Source organism: Sinocyclocheilus grahami, unplaced genomic scaffold (genome assembly GCF_001515645.1).
Source record: "Sinocyclocheilus grahami isolate Dianchi unplaced genomic scaffold, SAMN03320097.WGS_v1.1 scaffold290.1, whole genome shotgun sequence".
Lineage (NCBI taxonomy): Eukaryota > Metazoa > Chordata > Actinopteri > Cypriniformes > Cyprinidae > Sinocyclocheilus > Sinocyclocheilus grahami.
In genome coordinates, this window is record NW_015505469.1 from 1,846,079 (window position 1) to 1,866,667 (window position 20,589).

At 34.8% G+C, this 20,589-nt stretch overlaps 1 protein-coding gene across 2 annotated transcripts in view; it reads right to left on the reverse strand.

The window, feature by feature from the left end:
• kif7 (kinesin family member 7) overlaps positions 1 to 14,989 on the reverse strand; it is a 33,221-nt gene extending 18,232 nt beyond the window's left edge. Inside the window, exons 1-6 of one of the 2 annotated variants that reach the window (XM_016292683.1) lie at positions 14,866 to 14,989; positions 10,202 to 10,592; positions 7,057 to 7,257; positions 4,885 to 5,272; positions 3,358 to 3,898; positions 3,032 to 3,175 (exon numbers count right to left, since the gene is read on the reverse strand). In XM_016292683.1, coding sequence (XP_016148169.1) covers positions 3,032 to 3,175; positions 3,358 to 3,898; positions 4,885 to 5,272; positions 7,057 to 7,257; positions 10,202 to 10,529 — 1,602 coding nt within the window. In that variant the 5' untranslated portion in view covers positions 10,530 to 10,592; positions 14,866 to 14,989. Of the gene's footprint in view, positions 1 to 3,031; positions 3,176 to 3,357; positions 3,899 to 4,884; positions 5,273 to 7,056; positions 7,258 to 10,201; positions 10,593 to 11,859; positions 12,251 to 14,865 lie in introns of both variants that reach the window. The other variant, XM_016292684.1, reaches the window with a different exon arrangement.
• Between the last annotated feature and the right edge of the window lie 5,600 nt (positions 14,990 to 20,589).

Consider the following 20,589-nt stretch of genomic DNA (forward strand, 5'->3'; position numbering starts at 1 on the left):
AGACAGACAGACAGACAGACAGACAGACAGACAGACAGATAGATAGATAGATAGATAGATAGATAGATAGATAGATAGATAGATAGATAGATAGATAGATAGATAGATAGATAGATAGATAGATAGATAGATAGTAGTGGTGTAACGATACACGTATTCGTATTGAACTATTCAGTACGAGGCTTTCGGTTCGGTGCGCATTACAAACCGAACGATTCGATTCGTTGGACTAATCCTACTACATTTGGAAAATAAAACAGCTTAACGTGGGTGAAATATAATGTTCTCAGTGCCACTGCGCTCAACAAGGCTGCCCAAACAATGTAACAAGCAACGTGCTGTCTGCCCAGCAATAACCTCCCCTTGCTGGGGTGTGTCGAAAGACGATGATCTTGTGTCGACGATAGCCAGAGATATTGTCAAAAACATCAATTGTTGGCAATATTAAGATATTAGGCATTTCCAATTAATGTAGGCCTGTTACATTCTTATTTTTATTAGGCCTATTATTATTACGAAGTTACTTTTAATAGGCCTATTAAATTAAAATTACAATTAATTTGCCCCGCAATATTTACCAAATAACTGACGTGCTGCGAGGATAACAAAAGATTAGGCTATTTACTCCTCAATTAAAATGTTTTAAAAAAAGGTATTTTAAAACAGGTCTATTATACAATGAATTATAGGCCTACAATTAAAATATTAACACTGCGGTCATCGATAAAAATCAATGAAATAAGAAGTTTTAGCCTATTTCAAGCACCGACTTTCAAAAACAACCTGTTTAACACAAAAAATGTTTCTTCTTATTTTTTTCCACTATGTAATATTAGAAATATTAAGGGAATAAATGAAAACAGTTAGCGATATACCGTTATCAGCATATGTTGAAGTAGATTCGTCTCTGAGAAAATATCCGGCGTCAGATGCCGAAAGCTCCGTCATTACGTTTTTACTTTCCCTTTCTGCATCGTGAATTGACTGCGATCAAGACATTCACTGGCATAACTCACGTTGCTTATGTGTGATATCCATTGGCTCGCCTTGATGGTTTTAAACAGAAATATTTCCAAAATTGCGACGTAACCAATTACCCCCATACCGAACCAAACCGTGACACCACTGTGTCGTATCGAACCGAACCGTGAATTTTGTGAACCGACGGGATGTGCGGGTCTAGTCGACTAAACGGTACAGCTCCAACTAGTCGACACTGAAAACAATAGCCGATTACACGACAGAAAAAAGAAAAGAAAAACAAAGACATGATTACATGATGTTTTTACAGGGATCATTCAAATTACCATCATTTTAACATTGCATTTAAAACATTTTAAATAACAAGTTAAAATAAAAAGTTTGAAAAATAATACATTATTTTAAAAAGTTTATCTGGGCGGAAACTACATTTTTACCTCACATGCGTTTTGTTCGTGTCAGTCGCGGCGAGTTCAAAAATGACCATGCGAAAGACAAGAAGGTGTGTGATTATTTTGAATTAGAAGGAAATGGAAAAGTTTTGTGTAAACTGTGTAATGTCAAATTGTTTTACAATAACTCTACTGGAGCGATGCGTAATCATATTCAATACAGGCACGTAGGCGTTAGCTTAGAGGCTGGCCAAAGCCAGCAAATGTCAATCACGTCATTCACTACAACCCGCCGGTGTTCTGACGATTTGTGCTACCCTGTCAGATTTTGCTACCTCCTATTAAAACATAATAATAATAATAATACATTATATTATTAGTGCTCAGATAATCAGTACAAGATGGTCTCTCTTAATTTATGTGTTTTTGCAAGAACATCTTCAATATATCATTCAGCACTTCAAAAACAGAAAAATTTGTCTATTGGGCATGTTGAAGAACTGAACAATTGAGCTGCGCTCAGATCAATCATCTATTTATAAACCTGACTGCTTAGCTTTGTTGTCTGTTTTTATGGCTGTGGGTAAAATATTGTCTGTAAAATATACAAAAACAGACAAACAGCTGAATGATGTGCAAATGAATGTCACAATGGATGGGCTCATAGGAGATTTTTTAAGACAACAAAGCAATTTCACAGCACCATCTTTTGTAAACATACAGGGTTCTCACACTTACTATTCCCATGCATTTCCATGACTTCACTATGATATTTCCAGTTTGTTTGCAATTACTGGATAATGATCATTTTCACTTAGAATGATTCTCTAGTAAATTAGACTTGCAAATCAATATGGAGAAAACCGGACATTACTGTCAGCAAGTTTTACTTCATTTGACCCTTGTCACATTTCCAGGGTTCTTATAAGCAGAATATGTGGGTACATTTCTATAGTGGTGAACAGGAGTTCACATTTGATCCAATATCAAAAAGAAAAAAAATCCACAAATGTGTTTCAACAACTTTCAAAAAGAGGAATAAAGACAGAGATTCATTACCAGAAAATGTACCATCACTCCCTTAGGAACACTTTCACAAAAGTGTTTGGTCATTTAATTCCCAGGTTATAAAATATAATGTTATACACATACACTATTGTAGACAAAAATTCAGTAAGATTTTGTTTTTCTGGGGAAATTAATTTTTAGTAAGGACACATTAAATTGATCAAAAGTGACTGCAAAGACATTTACAATGTTACAAAAGATTTATTTAAAATAAATACTGTTCTTTTGAACTTTCTCATCATAAACTGAAGACTGGAGTAATGGCTGCTGATTTTTAGCAAATAAATGCAGCCTTGGTGAGCATAAGAATCTTGCCAACCCCAAACTTTTCAAGAGCATTATACAGCATTGTTTTTCTAGATTTATGATGTTAATAACTTTGTAAACATTACTGTCTGTGAAAACGATCCATCTTGGGAACCTAATTAAAGCAGAACCTAATTAGACACATTTCTTATTTACTATAGAAACTATAGTTTTTCCAAGGCTTTTAAGAATGTATTCATGTCCAACTCTGAAATATAGCATAATTAAATTCATTCAAAAACAAATCTAAAACCACAAAGAATTTGGTAGAGACTTGTTATCACCTGTTGTTTGTATTGTTCCATGGCATCTTCCAGGGCAGCTAAGAAGTCAGTGTTTTCTTGCTCTAGTCGCTGTATCTGGGCTTGCAGCTGGGAAATGTAGTCCTCGCGGTCTCCGCTCCAATCCTCTTTCACATGGTCAGGATCCTTTGGCATAAATAAATCCCACGGCCATGAGAATTACGCAGATAATCACATCATGACATCTGAGCATCTCTGAAATTAATGCTTGAGAAATAATGACCTGACAAGATACATTATTGCCTTTTTATGATGAATTGTTAAATATAAAATATTCATATTTGAAAATGGATGTGCCTGCAGCTAACCTGGTTGTTCAGTGCCACCCGCCCTCTTTTCAGCGCAGTGCTGCCCTCGGTAGAGCTGCTCTCGATGCCGCTGTCCAGCCCCGATGCGGAGGTCAAACCGCTGCGCTCCTCCTCAACGGCGCAAAGCCACTCTTTCACCCGCAGGAGCTGACCAGCATTCAGGGTTCCTTCACCCTGCAGCTCCGTCAAAAGCCTGTAGGCCGAGTCTGTGCAAGTCCTATAGTGGACACTCTCTGCTTGCAGCTTCCTCACATCCAATTCAAAGGGCCGAAGTCTCTTCTCGGGGTCGGAGCGAGCGATGATGCGGGTTTCAGAGCGGTGGCGTTTCTCAAGAGCTTGTCTTAGTGCTTTGATCTGGAGTTCAAGGCCTTCGATGCGGTCTGGTTCCCCCTGGCAGTTGACTGTGGCCCGGTTCTGGATGTTACGAGCCCGCTTGGCGTAGTTGAGTGTGTTTAGGCTCTCATCAAAGTCTGACGAGGAAGGGCTTATGCAGGCAATCATGAGGGTTTTGGCGTTGCCTCCAAGAGAGTCCTTTAGGATCCTGACAACAAGATGCAACACAGATCGACACATCTTAAAAGCCTTTAAACTACACCAAGGCGATATTAAACATTCCCTCTTTTCAAAACTTGACTACAAAAAACAGCACTGCATTTCAGTCAGAGATGGAAAAGGTAAAATAGCATTTTCTCACAACAAACTAACAATACTGTTCAAAAGATTGTGGCCAGTAAGATTTGATTATGTTTTTGAAATAAGTATGTTATGCTTATCCAGGCTGAATTTATTTGATCAAAACTACAGTAAAAACAGAAATATTATTAGCATTTAAAATAACAGTTTTCTATTTTAACATATTTTAAAATGTAATTTACTTCTGTGATGGCAAAGCTGAATTTTCAGCAACCTTACTCCAGTCTTCAGTGTCACATGATCCTACAGAAATCACTATAATATGCTGCCTTGATACTCAAGAAATAGTTCCTATTAGTAACTATATTAAAATCAGTTTTGCTGCTTAATATTTTTGTGAAAACCATAATAAATTTTTTCAGGATTCTTTGATCCTTTTTAAGGGTAGTGTGCAATTACTCAGAACATCACGGTAATAAACATTTTAAAATATATTAAAATAGAGAAGAGTTATTTTAAATAAATATTATTTTTTTAAATAAATAAATGCAGCCTTGGTGAGCATAAAATAATTATTTCAAAAACAAACAAAAAAAAGTATGTCACAAACTAAATTTTTAAAAATTCTAAAGAAAAAAGTCAGTGGAACTTGGTTTTAGCATCTATGCAGAAAGATTATACAAAAATAAAAATATATAATTTAAATACAGAAAGACAAGATTTACTTTCTGTTGACACTTCACTAAAATCACTAAACTAAAATTATTTTTGCCTTTAAGAGTAAGCAATAGCAATAGTGGTTCTTGCTTTAGCAAACACTACTAGCCATTAAGGCTAGATCTTCTTGCAATTATACTGTAATCATCAGCATTTTTAAAAAATGAGTAAAATTACCTGGTGATTTTGGAATCCCTGTATGGGATATGGGTGCCTCTTCTTTTGGGGTCCCCAAGTGCTCCAATGACATTTCCAAGAGCCAGAAGACCACTGTTGATCTGAATGCTCTCTTTGAGCCGTTCACCAGTGTTGCCGGTTTTGAGGATGCGCTCTGATCCAGCCAAGTCCACAAAATGAAATTTGGAAGAGAGGATCTGCACAGTCCCGGCCGCTGCTCGAGAACCTCCACGCCTCTGTCCCATGAGCACTGTGAAGATGGTGTGAGAGCGACTGGAGTGGGGGTTCATCTGGGTGGCCCCAGTGTGACGGGCCGTCTTTCCTGACTCTAAGAGACTCAGCACTTCATCAAGTCCCTCCACTTCACATTCCTTCACACCGCAAAGCACTGTGGGTAAACACAAAAGATGTCTTTTCTTCACATACTACAAAAAGACTTTCTGAAAACTTCCTGATTAGTCAGCTTGTCTAGACAGGCAGTTTTGAAGAATAAAAAACAGAAATTAAAGAGAAAATAAAAGAGGAGAAGCATCAAAACTTAAAATGACTAAATAAACAGATGCTGTCAGGATTTTGTCAATTTATGAGCAGCTGACATGATTTTAACTTACCTGTTGACATGACATGACTTACCTGCAGTGTGACATGCTGTAATTAGTCTAAAACCAATTTTAAACTATTCTTAGGATTATAGTCACAGGATTATACTGTTTAGAAAAAATAGCAATATAATATTTTTTCAAATAATACATTTTAAACAAATATTCTTTAATTATTGCACATGGAGGTTTTTTTTAAGTCATTAATTGGCAACCCACAGAACAGATTTTGATCATTTTTTTTAAAGAAATTAATACTTTTATGCAGCAAAGATGCATTACATTGATTAAAAGTGAAAGTAAATATAATGTTACAAAGTATTTATATTTTAAATAAATGCAGATTTTCTATTCATCAAAGAATAAAATCTTTATAAAAAAAAATAATAATAGTTTCTACAAAAATATGAAGCAACACAGTTGTTTTTATCATTGATAATTAGGGCTGCCCCCTAATAGTCGACTAACCGTTAGTTGACCAGAAGAGGCTTGGTAGACCAAAATTTTTTGGTGTGGAGTGTGGAGCTGAATAGTAACTCACTGCAGGACAGATGGAGGCGCTGGTGCGCTCACTTGCTCATAAAATACTCTGTCACTTTTGGTCATACAAATAAGAGTAATACATCTATCGAATCGGTAAAGACTCTACATTTATTTGTGTACACTCACAATAACAACAAAACATTGCGCTTTTGTAAAACAATGAAAGCAAACAGGATGCGCTTTCTACCGTCTCGGTCTCCGCGAACTGGAGCGCGAAACTCTGTGTATGTTTGCCTTACAAACATAAAAAATATATCTATAGAGAGCGAAATGTCTACTTTCAAATGAACCAATTCAAATGGAAAACAAATATTCTCAGATTATGTAATCCGTATGAAACATGCATACAGGCGTGTCCACTACTGCAGAGCTGACGAGTAAGTGTCGCCGACTTCATCTCTTAAACCGAAAACAAAAAAGCACTAGTTTATCAATTAATTATTAAAATGCTAATGCAGCCTCCTTACTGTTTTTCCCTGACACATTCATAATCATTAGCTTCTGCCGGTGCGCTGTGGAAAACTTTACGCATGTGCTTGATTGCTTATTAGGCTATGAAGGCAATTAAAGGTTCGGTGTTATGATTTAAATGGTTTATTAATAAACGTGCGATTAGTCGACTAATGGTTAAAATGAACGACTATTAGTCGACCAGAAAAATCTCTAGTCGGCGACAGCCCTATTGATAATAAAAATAAATGTTTCTTGAGCACTAAATCAGCATATTAGAATGATTTCTGAAGGATCATGTGACACTGAAGACTGGAGTAATGATGCTGAAAATTCAGCTTTGGAATCACAGGAATTTTCACAGGATTTTAAAAATGTATAAAATTTTAAATTATTAAATTATTAAAATAGAAAACAGTTATTTTAAATTATAATTATTTAAGATAACACTGTTTTGATGTATTTGATGACTCTTATAAAACATTGAAAAAAATCTTACCAAATGGTAGTTTATTTTGCACATTCCTACTTGTTTTATACCGGAGGATAATTTTGCATCAGTTTTCTCTCACAAACTTACCTACGTTGCCCTTTTCATCCTCTCGAATATTTATGTCTTTACTGGCCGTCTCAACTTCCAAAAGGTCTCTGAAGACCTCTTTGTAAACCTCCATGTACGACACTCGGACAGAGAAGTCAATAAGGTCATTCTCGTCCAGCAGTTTGAAGATCTCAGCCACGGCTCTGGGAATGATGCCCTGTTCGTCATCCCTAAAAGCGGCTGCGGCCAAAAAACCAACAGCAGGTTAATGAATAACTCTATGAGGCAGAATGCTAAAACACAAGATCTCAGATTGCAAGTGGAGCGGTGGCAAATGAACCGGGGGAGGTGTTGCTGGCAGCACGAATGTGCAAACTCGTGGAAGCATTTTAACAAGACACAGACAAAGCCTTTACTAGCCTTGTGAATCATGTCTGGTCTAGATGAAGCCCAATTAATAATATGCTGTAAGGAACTGAACTCAGGCATGCTTTTGATCTTTTTACTCAACACATCAGCTGTCACAATACTCAATACACCTCCAATGAAAGAAAAACATTGCACTTCTATTATATATTGATGAATTTTAAAACACTGTAACATTGTTATTTAAAGTGAAGCAATCCCGTATTGTATAAAGCTCTGCGGGTGGGCGATCTGATGATTTTCCAACGAATAGGCCTAGTAGAGATTGTGACCAAACGTGTACTATTTAGGCCTATGTCTGTATGTAAATATATCCACACATCTTTCAGTTTTAAAGATATTAACATAAACGAATGAGAAAGTAAAGAGTGCAAAGTGGTTAGAGGGCTTATTAAAAGTCCTAGCACTCTCTATTCTAAAAAAAAGAAAGTGTCCCTTTTAGACTTAGCACACTAATGTAGCACACTAATAGTGCGCTAATGAATAGCACACTATTCATTTACTGCTTGTTTTCTTAAAAAAAATAAAACTAACACTAGCTTGCTCTATTCTTTTTCTATTCTATCTGTATTCCAGTCTGGAGTTTAATTATATAATTAATATGCTTATTGCTACGTGTACTGCGTTAGTCTAACTGAGACTTGTTATAGCACTTGCATATCATTGCTCTTTTGTTGATTTTGATTGCTTCCATTGTCCTCATTTGTAAGTCGCTTTGGATAAAAGCGTCTGCTAAATGACCATGTAAATGTAAATTAAAATCAAATCGACAGGCGGCTTTCTGTGTGTGCCTAAACAGTCAAAAACACACAAAAATAAAATGCCTGCCTTGGTGAGTATTGACGTAAATACATTTGATTGGTAGAAATCTTAAAGTGACAGCAAATCTTAAAGGGGTCATATGATGCGATTTAAATTTTTCCTTTCTCTTTGAAGTGTTACAAGCTCTTGGTGCATAAAGAAGATCTGTAAAGTTGCAAAGACTAAAGTCTCAAATCCAAAGAGATATTAGCCCGGGGTCATCACATGTGGTTGCCGAATCCGCCGGCCACGCCATTCTCAAGCCCGCCGGCCGACGCTCACTCTAGCCCGCCGTGTGTGACGCTGTGAAAGCGAAACTACATGATGCGGCGCGATGCAACGCAACACGTAAAAAGACAGTATAAGTCATTATAATCCATAATTATGTCCCCACTGGATGCAACGAATGCCTCATTTATAATGGGTTTTCATGTTTTTGAATCATCGCTCATCACAGTATGGAAGGGGCATAACATTTCCGTCACACGCTTGAGGTATTCGACCAATCACAACGCACTGGATAGCTGGCCAATCAGAGCACACCTTGCTTTTCAGACCGATGAGCTTTGTAAAAATTGCCGCGTTTCAGAAAGGCGGGGCATAGAGGAGAAACAATTATGTACAGTATGTGGAAAATAATGTGTTTTTTTAACCTTAAACTGCATAATCACATTTCATTACACCAAATAATGTTATTTTTAGCAACATCAAATGACCCCTTTAAACAATGTATAATTGAATGAATCATTTATTCAAGAGAATCGTTCAAAAACACTGATTCAACCAGTAGGTTTATGAGTTGTTGAATCATTGATTCAAACAACTTTTTCATCATTTTAATATTAAATTGGTGTATTAAATATATTATATTTTCAATACATATTACACTACCAGTCATTTGGCACACATACCAAGACTTTTAATGTTTTTTTTAAAGAAGTCTCTTCTGCTCACCAAGCTTGCATTTATTTGATCCAAAGTACAGCAAAAACAGTAAAATTTTGAAATATTTTTGCTATTTAAAATAACTTTCTATTTGAATATATTTTAAAATTTTAATTTATTCCTGTGATTTCAAAGCAACATTTATCTGAAATAGAAATATTTTGTAACATTATAAATGTCTTTATCATCACTTTTGATAAATCTAAAGGATTCTTGCTAAATAAAAGTATTAAATTATATAATCCCCCCCCCCCTCAAAAAAAATACTGACTCCAAGATTTTGAATGGTAGAGTGTATAATGTTACAAAAGCTTTTTATTTCAGATGAATGCTGATCTTTCTATTGAAAGAATGTACTCAAGTGTTTTAAATATTGATAATAATAATAATAATAATAAAATGTTTCTTGAACAGAAGGTCAGCATATTAGAATGATTTCTGAAGGATCATGTGACTCTGAAGACTGGAGTAATGATGCTGAAATTCAAGCTTTGATCACAGGAATAAATTACATTTTAAAATATATTCAAATAGAAAGATTTCACAGTATTACTGCTTTTGCTGTATTTTGTATCAAATAAATGCAGGCTTGATGAGCAGAAGATAATTCTTTAAAAAACATTAAAAATCTTACTGTTCAAAATCTTTTGACTGGTAGTGTATATTAAAATGTTTAATCATTCATTCAAATTAATGAAACACTTTTAAATAGACTGCAGCAATAATATTTTGCCACATATTATTTTTAGTTCAGAATCGTGGGAGAATCGTGATGTCTATTTGAGACAAACAAAATCATGATTCTCAATTTATTCAGAATCGTGCAGCTCTATAAGCTACTGTTAGACAGACTTACCTGAAAAAAAATTAAACCACTGTTTATATGTTTATATGATGTGATAAGATTGTGGTCCTTCTTAAAAAAAATTGTAATATGATATTTTTGCCATATCGCACACACCTATACACCTATATATAAATAAATGGTTTGACTTATGTATAAAAGACTTACAAATGTTGGCTTCTCCAATGGTGTAGGTTTTGCCCGAGCCTGTCTGCCCATAGGCGAAAACCGTGGCATTGAAACCATGAAAGAAGGCCTCGATGAGGGGTTGAACACACTCTGTGTACACATCCTCCTGCGTGGAGTTATCCTCAAACACAAAGTCACAGTGGAAGTGGCGGTCATGGCCCAGGGTGACCCTCTTCTCCTCTGGGTCTGCAGTGATGCAGCTCTCATGGTTGTGCAAAATCTCCTTGGGAAGCAGCGGACGCACCCGGACTGCCACCTGTACAGCCGTTTCCTCCACTTTACTTTGGCCGACTCCTTTGGGAGACATTGCTGAGCTGATTAGCGGTCCTTCATTACATTTGTGGGGCTGTGATACTGCTTCCTATGGTCACTGAATGAAATACAAAGCAGTTATAGATAGACAGAGTATAGGGCAAACATCTCTTACACATTCTAAGTCTACAAAAATATGGCCCAATGTACCATGCTAATATAAGGAATTTTCTGCATTGATTTTTGACAATACAGTATTTTGAATTATGCATTAAATTGTGTTGTGTTTTAGGATTAAAGGAAATGTCCATAAACTTAAAGGAAAATATACTTTCTGCCAGGACATTTTCAGTTTTTGTAAGGATTTTATTCTTACAGTGCAGAGACCTATCAAACAACCTCTAGGTCAATAAAAAATTTATAATAATAATGAATATAAAAAAAGAAAAAGTCACTTTACAAAGGAAGAGTAAAAACAGAAAACATACAAATAGGAATCATAAGCAACACTTCTATTCTACTACAAATATAAAAATAATAACTGATAAATAACTGCAAATTGTAGTTGTTAATATTACAATATGTCATCTGTTCAGTTAACAAAAAGCAAACAAAAGAAACCAAGATAAACACTAGGGCTGTGCAATATATCGGAATATCGCAAATGTACATATCGCAATATTCATATCTCTACAGCTTGCAATATTTGGGGCCAGTGTTTTAAATATTGATAATAATAATAATAATAAAATGTTTCTTGAACAGAAGGTCAGCATATTAGAATGATTTCTGAAGGATCATGTGACTCTGAAGACTGGAGTAATGATGCTGAAATTCAGCTTTTATCACAGGAATAAATTTAATTTTTAAATATATTCCAATAGAAAGCAGTTATTTTAAATAGTAAAAATATTTCACAGTATTACTGCTTTTGCTGTATTTTGTATCAAATAAATGCAGGCTTGATGAGCAGAAGATAATTCTTTAAAAAACATTAAAAATCTTACTGTTCAAAATCTTTTGACTGGTAGTGTATATTAAAATGTTTAATCATTCATTCAAATTAATGAAACACTTTTAAATAGACTGCAGCAATAATATTTTGCCACATATTATTTTTAGTTCAGAATCGTGGGAGAATCGTGATGTCTATTTGAGACAAACAAAATCATGATTCTCAATTTATTCAGAATCGTGCAGCTCTATAAGCTACTGTTAGACAGACTTACCTGAAAAAAAATTAAACCACTGTTTATATGAAAAAGAATTGTGATAAGATTGTGGTCCTTCTTAAAAAAAATTGTAATATGATATTTTTGCCATATCGCACACACCTATAAAGTGCTATATAAATAAATGGTTTGACTTATGTATAAAAGACTTACAAATGTTGGCTTCTCCAATGGTGTAGGTTTTGCCCGAGCCTGTCTGCCCATAGGCGAAAACCGTGGCATTGAAACCATGAAAGAAGGCCTCGATGAGGGGTTGAACACACTCTGTGTACACATCCTCCTGCGTGGAGTTATCCTCAAACACAAAGTCACAGTGGAAGTGGCGGTCATGGCCCAGGGTGACCCTCTTCTCCTCTGGGTCTGCAGTGATGCAGCTCTCATGGTTGTGCAAAATCTCCTTGGGAAGCAGCGGACGCACCCGGACTGCCACCTGTACAGCCGTTTCCTCCACTTTACTTTGGCCGACTCCTTTGGGAGACATTGCTGAGCTGATTAGCGGTCCTTCATTACATTTGTGGGGCTGTGATACCGCTTCCTATGGTCACTGAATGAAATACAAAGCAGTTATAGATAGACAGAGTATAGGGCAAACATCTCTTACACATTCTAAGTCTACAAAAATATGGCCCAATGTACCATGCTAATATAAGGAATTTTCTGCATTGATTTTTGACAATACAGTATTTTGAATTATGCATTAAATTGTTTGTGTTTTAGGATTAAAGGAAATGTCCATAAACTTAAAGGTAAATATACTTTCTGCCAGGACATTTTCAGTTTTTGTAAGGATTTTATTCTTACAGTGCAGAGACCTATCAAACAACCTCTAGGTCAATAAAAAATTTATAATAATAATGAATATAAAAAAAGAAAAAGTCACTTTACAAAGGAAGAGTAAAAACAGAAAACATACAAATAGGAATCATAAGCAACACTTCTATTCTACTACAAATATAAAAATAATAACTGATAAATAACTGCAAATTGTAGTTGTTAATATTACAATATGTCATCTGTTCAGTTAACAAAAAGCAAACAAAAGAAACCAAGATAAACACTAGGGCTGTGCAATATATCGGAATATCGCAAATGTACATATCGCAATATTCATATCTCTACAGCTTGCAATATTTGGGGCCATGAACAAAAGACAAAGAGAAAAACACTCGCTGCTCTTACCTAAATAACTTTTGTAGCTTAAATAAGAATCGGTGCATATTGAATTCAAAGAGTAAATATTACGCAGTGTTTTATTTTTCCTGTTTACTATTCAGTTCCTAAACTCATATTAAAATGACATTTTTATGTAATGCTCGAGTAAAACACATACCGTTCACTTTCAGAAGTTGTTGTAGGGGTGCTTTCTTATTAGAATCAGAATCAGAATGAGCTTTATTCACCACTTAAGTGTGTGCAAACACAAGGAATTTGTTGTGGTTTTACAGGAACTCTTGGTACATACATACATACAAATAACCATATATATATGACAAGATAGTTATAGAAGTTCACAGAACTGACTCAGCAACAGCTGAGTAAAACGGTTTCATCTGAGCATGTGGCACTTTAAGCATTATCGTATCGAATATCACATTATTTAATGAGTTAACGCATATCACATTTTTCTTCAATATCGCACAGCCCTAGTAAACACCACAATAAATAAAAACAAACATTTATTTTTAAAGATATTATAAAACAATAAGTACACAAAAAATGTACTTACAAAAACAAAAAATTAAATGGGAAATGGATCTTATGAAAAACTAAAACCAACTGAATATTAAACAGATGATTGAATATTAAACAAAATATTCCTAGCAGTGTATGCTAATATTTATTATAAACTATTTTTTTTAATTATTCTTAAATTACAATAAGTGCAGTTTTTGTTAAAGCCCATTGACTGAGATTTTGACTGTTTTAAAAGTACATTACAGCAGGACTAGTGAACTGGTGAAAGGTTACGATATTTATATTGTATATTCTTCCCGTTATACACTCACATTTATGTGAAAATATGTTACATGCCAGCTGCTCTTCTTTGTTAAGCATGTAGTTGACCCAAAACATTAAAGCATATGATGCGATTTCAAGTTTTAAGACTCTATTCCCCTTTCGTGCTCTGTCTTTACATTTATTTTGAAAGATGAAGCTCGCGATTATGGTAAGGGGCGTTACATTTCCGACCAGTGCTTGCGGTGTTCGGCCAATCACAATGCACTGGGTCAGCTGGCCAATCAGAGCAGACTGCGCTTGTCGGAACGAGGGACTTTGTAGAATACGACTTGTTTGAGAGAGGCGGGGCATAGAGGACCTACAATAATGTACAGTATTTGAAAAAGAATGTGTTTTTTTTAACATTAAAGCATGTCAACATATTCTGTTACACCAAATACACAAAATAATGATCTTTAAAAAAAAGCATCATATGACCCCTTTAAATGGACATGGTTTAACTGATGGTATGGTATCGGAGTATGTCTAATTATTTTTTTATTAATGCTGTTGAATGATTTTGTAACAGTGTATCTTTTGTAATTGATTGATTTTGTCACATTATAACTGCGGTCGACGTTGTGCCGAAAACAAACTATGCAGACGATCACACAAACTATGAGAAAACAAAAACAACCATGATCTAAAAATCACAAACTATGACACAACAATCACAAACTCCGAGGCAATAAACAACTAACGTTAACGTTATAAGACAATTAAACCAATATGATACAGCAATAACAAACTACGTACGAGACGCTATAAACCAACAACTTATAATTCTCGCAGCCCCCAAAAAGGGCTAGTTAAGTTTAAATCTGATCGAAGCAAAACATGCACGAATAAATAAAGCTAAGCATTTCCAAAACACTTTTGCAGCGCCACAAATGACAACAGACGAGATGCAGCAAGCCTCCGTGAGTTCATAACTGCAGAGGAATGTGTTGAACTCTTTCCTAAAGTCAGACTAGCCGAGCCGCTACAACGGTTAGCCGCTAGCAAGCTCATTAAAAGTTGAAATCTCTCAAACACTCGTGAGACACAAAGCTCAGAAAACCCCGCACGCGTGGATTTGCCTAACAACACTCAGCACGCGCGCACTCAAACTGCTTCTGTCATGTGAAGTTTTGAGTGGTTTTTCATAACTTTCAAACTTACTGTTGTTTCCGAGTCCATCAATCCGAGTCCGCACTAGGGCACATCCCACTGCCATTCCCATTCCCAGACCCAGAGCACATTCCCTGGATCCAGACCAGACCACGACGAGCGCAGAGGATGCAGTGATGTCATGCAGTCGGCTTCCCAAATGCCTGAGTAAAACTGACCTGTAGCGTGTTTGTGTTTGTTTTTTAACATTTTGACTTAACTAAAGTTCCCATTCCCAGACCCAGAGCACATTCCCTGGATCCAGACCAGACCACGACGAGCGCAGAGGATGCAGTGATGTCATGCAGTCGGCTTCCCAAATGCCTGAGTAAAATCTGACCTGTAGCGTGTTTGTGTTTGTTTTTTAACATTTTGACTTAACTAAAGATAAATCATAGGCCTATTTATTATGTTAAAACGAATCATTAACAAGTACTATTGTGTTTGGATTTGCTATATGGATATTTAAAAAAACAAACAATAGGCTATTAAATAGTTTTTGTTTGCAACTCCGGCCTGTATGTGATTTATGGCCACATTAACATCTTTATTCTTATAGGGGAGACTGGGGCTAGTTGTCACAGTTTATAGGCTACTGCAGAAATTTTTATTTATGTATGTATGCAAATATAGGTTTATATTTGAAAGTCAATTTCTTTACTTAAAAAAGCACTAATTTGTCCTACTGGGGGAAGCTGTCTATGCTCATCAGCAAAATTTAAACCATAAAACAAATTTTAACTCACCCTTCCTTAACATAATGTCTGTCATGACTGATTTTATTGTTTTTATCTTTGCCTCCAATAGCTTCAGCGAAAAAAAACAAACAATTTTTACTTTAAAAGGCTGATTTAAATATAAAACACTCAAGAGAGAAAATATATTTGTGTAATCAGACTTTTGACTTAAAACCTTATAGTTATACACAGTGTTGGGGAAAGTTACTTTTAAAAGTAATGCATTACAATATTGCGTTACTCCATAAAAAAAGTAACTAATTACGTTACTTAGTTACTTTTTATGGAAAGTAATGCGTTACGTTACTTTTGTGTTACTTTTTAAATCTGGACAGGGCTCGCTTGTTTGTTTTTAAAATAAAAAAGTTCTATTTTTGGCAAATATAAAAGCCGTTTCATACCAAAAGTGAAAGGAATAAGCCTCAGGCTGAAGGGAAAGTAAATTTATGTCTGTAGCCTACAGTAGAATGCAGAAGAAGAAATTTCAACACATTTCAGCAATAAAAAAAGACACACAAGTGTTTGTCTAGAATAATTTTTGCTTATTAGTATGGTTGAACTGGATCATCGAAGGTCAGAAGTAAAGACATTGGTTAATAGAATGGGATTAAATACATAAAGGATATTTGTGTTGTTTAACATTTAATTATTGCAGGTTTGCGTCATATTCTGTGTTTCATTATTTTATTCATTTTGAGGAATACTGAATCTGTGTTTTTTTTGTAGGTTTTTTTTGTATGAGTGAGATGAATTAATGCATATTCATATTTATTTTAGAACTACAGTAATATCTTCTGATTTCTCTGAACATGGGGACAGGAGAGCTGTCAATCAATAAATTGGGGAAAAAAAGTAACTTGCGTTACTTATTTGGAAAAGTAACTCAGATATTCTCTTGTAAATTAAAAAGTAATGTGTTACTTTACTAGTTACTTGAAAAAAGTAAGCCGATTACGTAACTCGCATTACTTGTAATGCGTTACCCCCAACACTGGTTATAGACTATTTCCTCAGTCTACTAGCCTCAGTCTATTTTTTGTGTTAGGAAACGAATGGCTTTCACAACTGTATGTAAGTCATTTTATCTTACATGTTGTAGAAATGCATCTTTTAATGTATTTGTACATACAATTGTTTATAGTCTCAGTTTTCATTAAACAACTTCCATTGTCAAATGCACAAAAAAGAGACATATTTATTTTATTGATTTATTTAGTGAACACAGTACACATAAAGGTGAGTGAACAACAGTGGATATCACATTATTTAAAGTAAAAACAATAATTAGGATGCCAGTTTTTACAAATGTTCTCTGTATGTAACAGAATACTGGGTAATCATCATAAACATTTTGGATTTTTAATCTTTTGCCCCTTCAGGCACAACGTCAGCATCAGTGTGATCGCTGTAGCTGGAAAGTGATGACCTGTCAGTCAAAGGCAGGTGAAGTTCACGCTGAGTGGATTCTGGTCACTGAGGCAGACTGTGACTTGTTGTCAGTGGCGGTGACTTCACAACAACAAAATCACTAGTCTTCCATGGTGCCCAAAATATGTGAATGTGAGGAATTTATTCACAACCTTTACCATGCATTTACTGATTACTCTCAGTTTATTGTATTGCTCAGAACTAGACTGACTGATGCCGCTTCAAATGCTGACCTGCTGTCTTTGTAACAAAATCATGCATAAAGCTTCTGATCATATTTTAACAGTTGCAATCTGTCATGATGAATAATGACAATAACTAATGAATATTTAAATTTAAAAATGACATAAAAAAATGAACATATATAAATATGAATATATTAAAAATAAAAACAAACAAAGAAATAAATGAACAAATAGAACTGGAACAGTTCATCAGAAACAAGGAGTGCAGATCCAAAGAAAAAAAGACCAGAAAGCCAATAAAACCCTCGTTTAATATAAAGTGACTTGAAGACACGTTCAGAAAAAAATGTCTGGAGTTAATAATGTCGAGCCATTGAATCTCACTGCCCTTTCCAGACTCAGTCTCTGCTGTCCATATCCGGTTATCAACTGACTCCTCATTACTCAAGACTCTTACACTGATCCTTTCTTACATTTCAATGTTGGCTCCCAGTTTAAATGTGGATGCACAGGGGCTGCCCTCATAAAATCATTTACAGGTGCTCTCTAAACTTTGACTCTCGCCTGGAGGCTTAAAAAAAAGCTCTATTGGACAGAACCCCATCCATTCGTACATGCATCAAGAAGCAAAATCTCACTGAATGATGCAGACTGTCATAATAGTCGAGACTGTAACCAAAGACAGATCCTTTCTAACCATTCTGCACATCCGCATGCATTCAGGCATTTACCAAAGGTCTCGTCTCATGAAAAAGGTCTCTTTTACTGTGGGCTATCCAATCAACCTCTTGGCGGATATAATGGTTGAATAGTAATGCATTATTAAAATCTTAAGAAATCATGTCGTCTAGTTGCAAAGAGGGTCTTACATTTTGTGCAATCTCCACTGAAGCATTGTGGGTAAAAGTGGGTGTAGTGGTTAGTGTGTCCTTGTGTGGTTTGAATGGACACAAATGGTCATAATAATCACTTGTGCAACTTGCTTGACTTGCCACTCGTGAACCATTTTCACAGGCACTCTGAAATGAGGGGGCAAACAATGCGAACAACAGAAATATTGTTCTGAGAAATTGTGCCCACCGTCGAAATAAACAACCGGGCTACCATTTCCAAAAGAATACCTTAATTATTCGGTTTTGTGGGGAGAATACAACTCTCTAGAGCCACTTATGTTTCAGTGAGTGACAGATGTAAGAATAAGGAGAAAATTCACAGATCACAATTTCCAGAGAATTTTCAATGCTGTACACAAAGTTAATTCCTTTTTTGATGGTTGCTGTTTGCTTTGTATTGTATTTTTGTGATTTAAAATGTGCTAAATGAATATTCAATGTGTCTCTTGCTGTTTCTTTGTAGTTATTTGCAAAATGTACAAGCAATATTTGTGTGAGTAAATCCTACACCATTTTTTTTCAGTGCATAAAAAGATTTTTTTATATACTTTTGCTTATTTTTTGGTTTATCATCAGACATGCATGTCTGTTTTAGTTTTTGCTAATTCAATTATTAAACGCATTGTTTTTCTTAGCTGTGAACACACACCTAAAAATGGTAACCAAAATGTACTTCATGTGGTAACACATGTAATTTTATTAATTTTATTCAAATAAAAATTTTAACATTACTGAATCAACCTAAATATGTTAAGTACTCCATAAAACTACATTTAAGGGTAAGATCATGTAATACTGAAATAGCTCTTTAACAATTGCAAGGTACCACATTTTACCATGCATTCTGTTCTGATTTAACCAAAAATTCAAAGGCATATAGCTTAAATAAATAACAGTTCTGTGTGAGAAAAAAATACATTATCATTCAGTTGAAGTTGCATACATTGTAATAGCATTTACTTAAAAATCATGTCTGTAAAGTGAAGCAGAATTCTCTGACTGCTGTAATTTAATAATGATGCCTCATCAAGCAAGCTTGTTACTCGCAGAGTGCAACAGGAAGGTCTAATATTCTTTTTTTATTCATATTAATTTTTATTAATTTCCTCCTCACTGAGTGTGAGCACTGAACTAAAATGCAATATACATTTTTGAACCTCTTTTCTTTTTTCTACCCCAGACTGTTCCTTCACTAACAGAGAAACACAATCACACTCAGATATACGCCAGTAACACAGCTGGACTGTCTTGTCTGGTTGTTTGTTTTAACAGGAGGCTGTCAGAGCTCTATAGGGAGGTTGATCATGCAATAAAACCTCATATAGTCAATTAGTGACGATGTATAATAAGAACAAACATCTAGATACCCTTGTTGACATAATGTTGCCCATCATAAACAAACTGACTAATTCTGATAAATGCTGATCCTCTGTGTTTCTATTGTTATGGAAGCAAACAGCACAGACCCAATTCATAATGGAAAAGCATTTTCATATTCTCAAACATATTATATGTCATAACGCCAGTAAATAACTGTTAACGTGCTGATCAAACATGTAATATCTGACAGATTAATCAACTATCTGTAACACTTTACAATAAGGTTGTATTTGTTCAAATTAGTTAACATGAACAATATTTATGAATACACTATAAAATTCAAAAGTTGTATAGTTAAGAACATGAACATTTTTTATTATCTAACATTAACAAAGGTTAATACAAGTTGTAAAAATACACTGTTCAGTGGTAATTAATGCATTAACTAATGCTAACAAATGAGACCCTGATGTATGTGTTACCAAATTATTTTAACAGTAGACTGATAAAAAAAAAAGTACATTCAGACACAAACAAGTTAGATATAACATTTGAAATCACAGATATAACTCTGCGATTTTGCTAAATCATACATGTTGTTACCAATACCTGAATAAATCCTGTGAATATTCATAAAGGGGAAATATCAGGTATTAACATCTAAATATTAGTATTTGTCAAACATTGTTTAGTCTATTTATACCTAAAACTACATCTTCGGTTATGCTTTCAACAAAATAAATGAATTGCATGCAATCATTCCAAATATATATTGGTAACACTTTACAATGAGGTTTCATTTATTAACAGTAGCTAACTACCTTAGTTAGCATAACATAACAATGAAAAGTACTTCTAAAGACTGTGTTAATCAGTTAATTTCAACATTTACTAAATTAATTTAAATTAAATTAAAATCAAAAGCTGAATCTGTTAATATTACTTAATGGACCTGAGCTAACAATGAACAATTGTATTTATATTAAATAAGTTGAACAAAGATGAATAAATCCTGTAATTTATAGGTCATATGTTAATGTTAAACTAATGGGACTTTATTGTAAAGTGTTACACATATATAAAAAGATGTCTATTAAAAGGCAAAAGGGAAAACAGTGTTCTTCCACAGCATCTGTTTTATAACCTGGGGGGGGGGGGGGGGGGGGGGGGGGG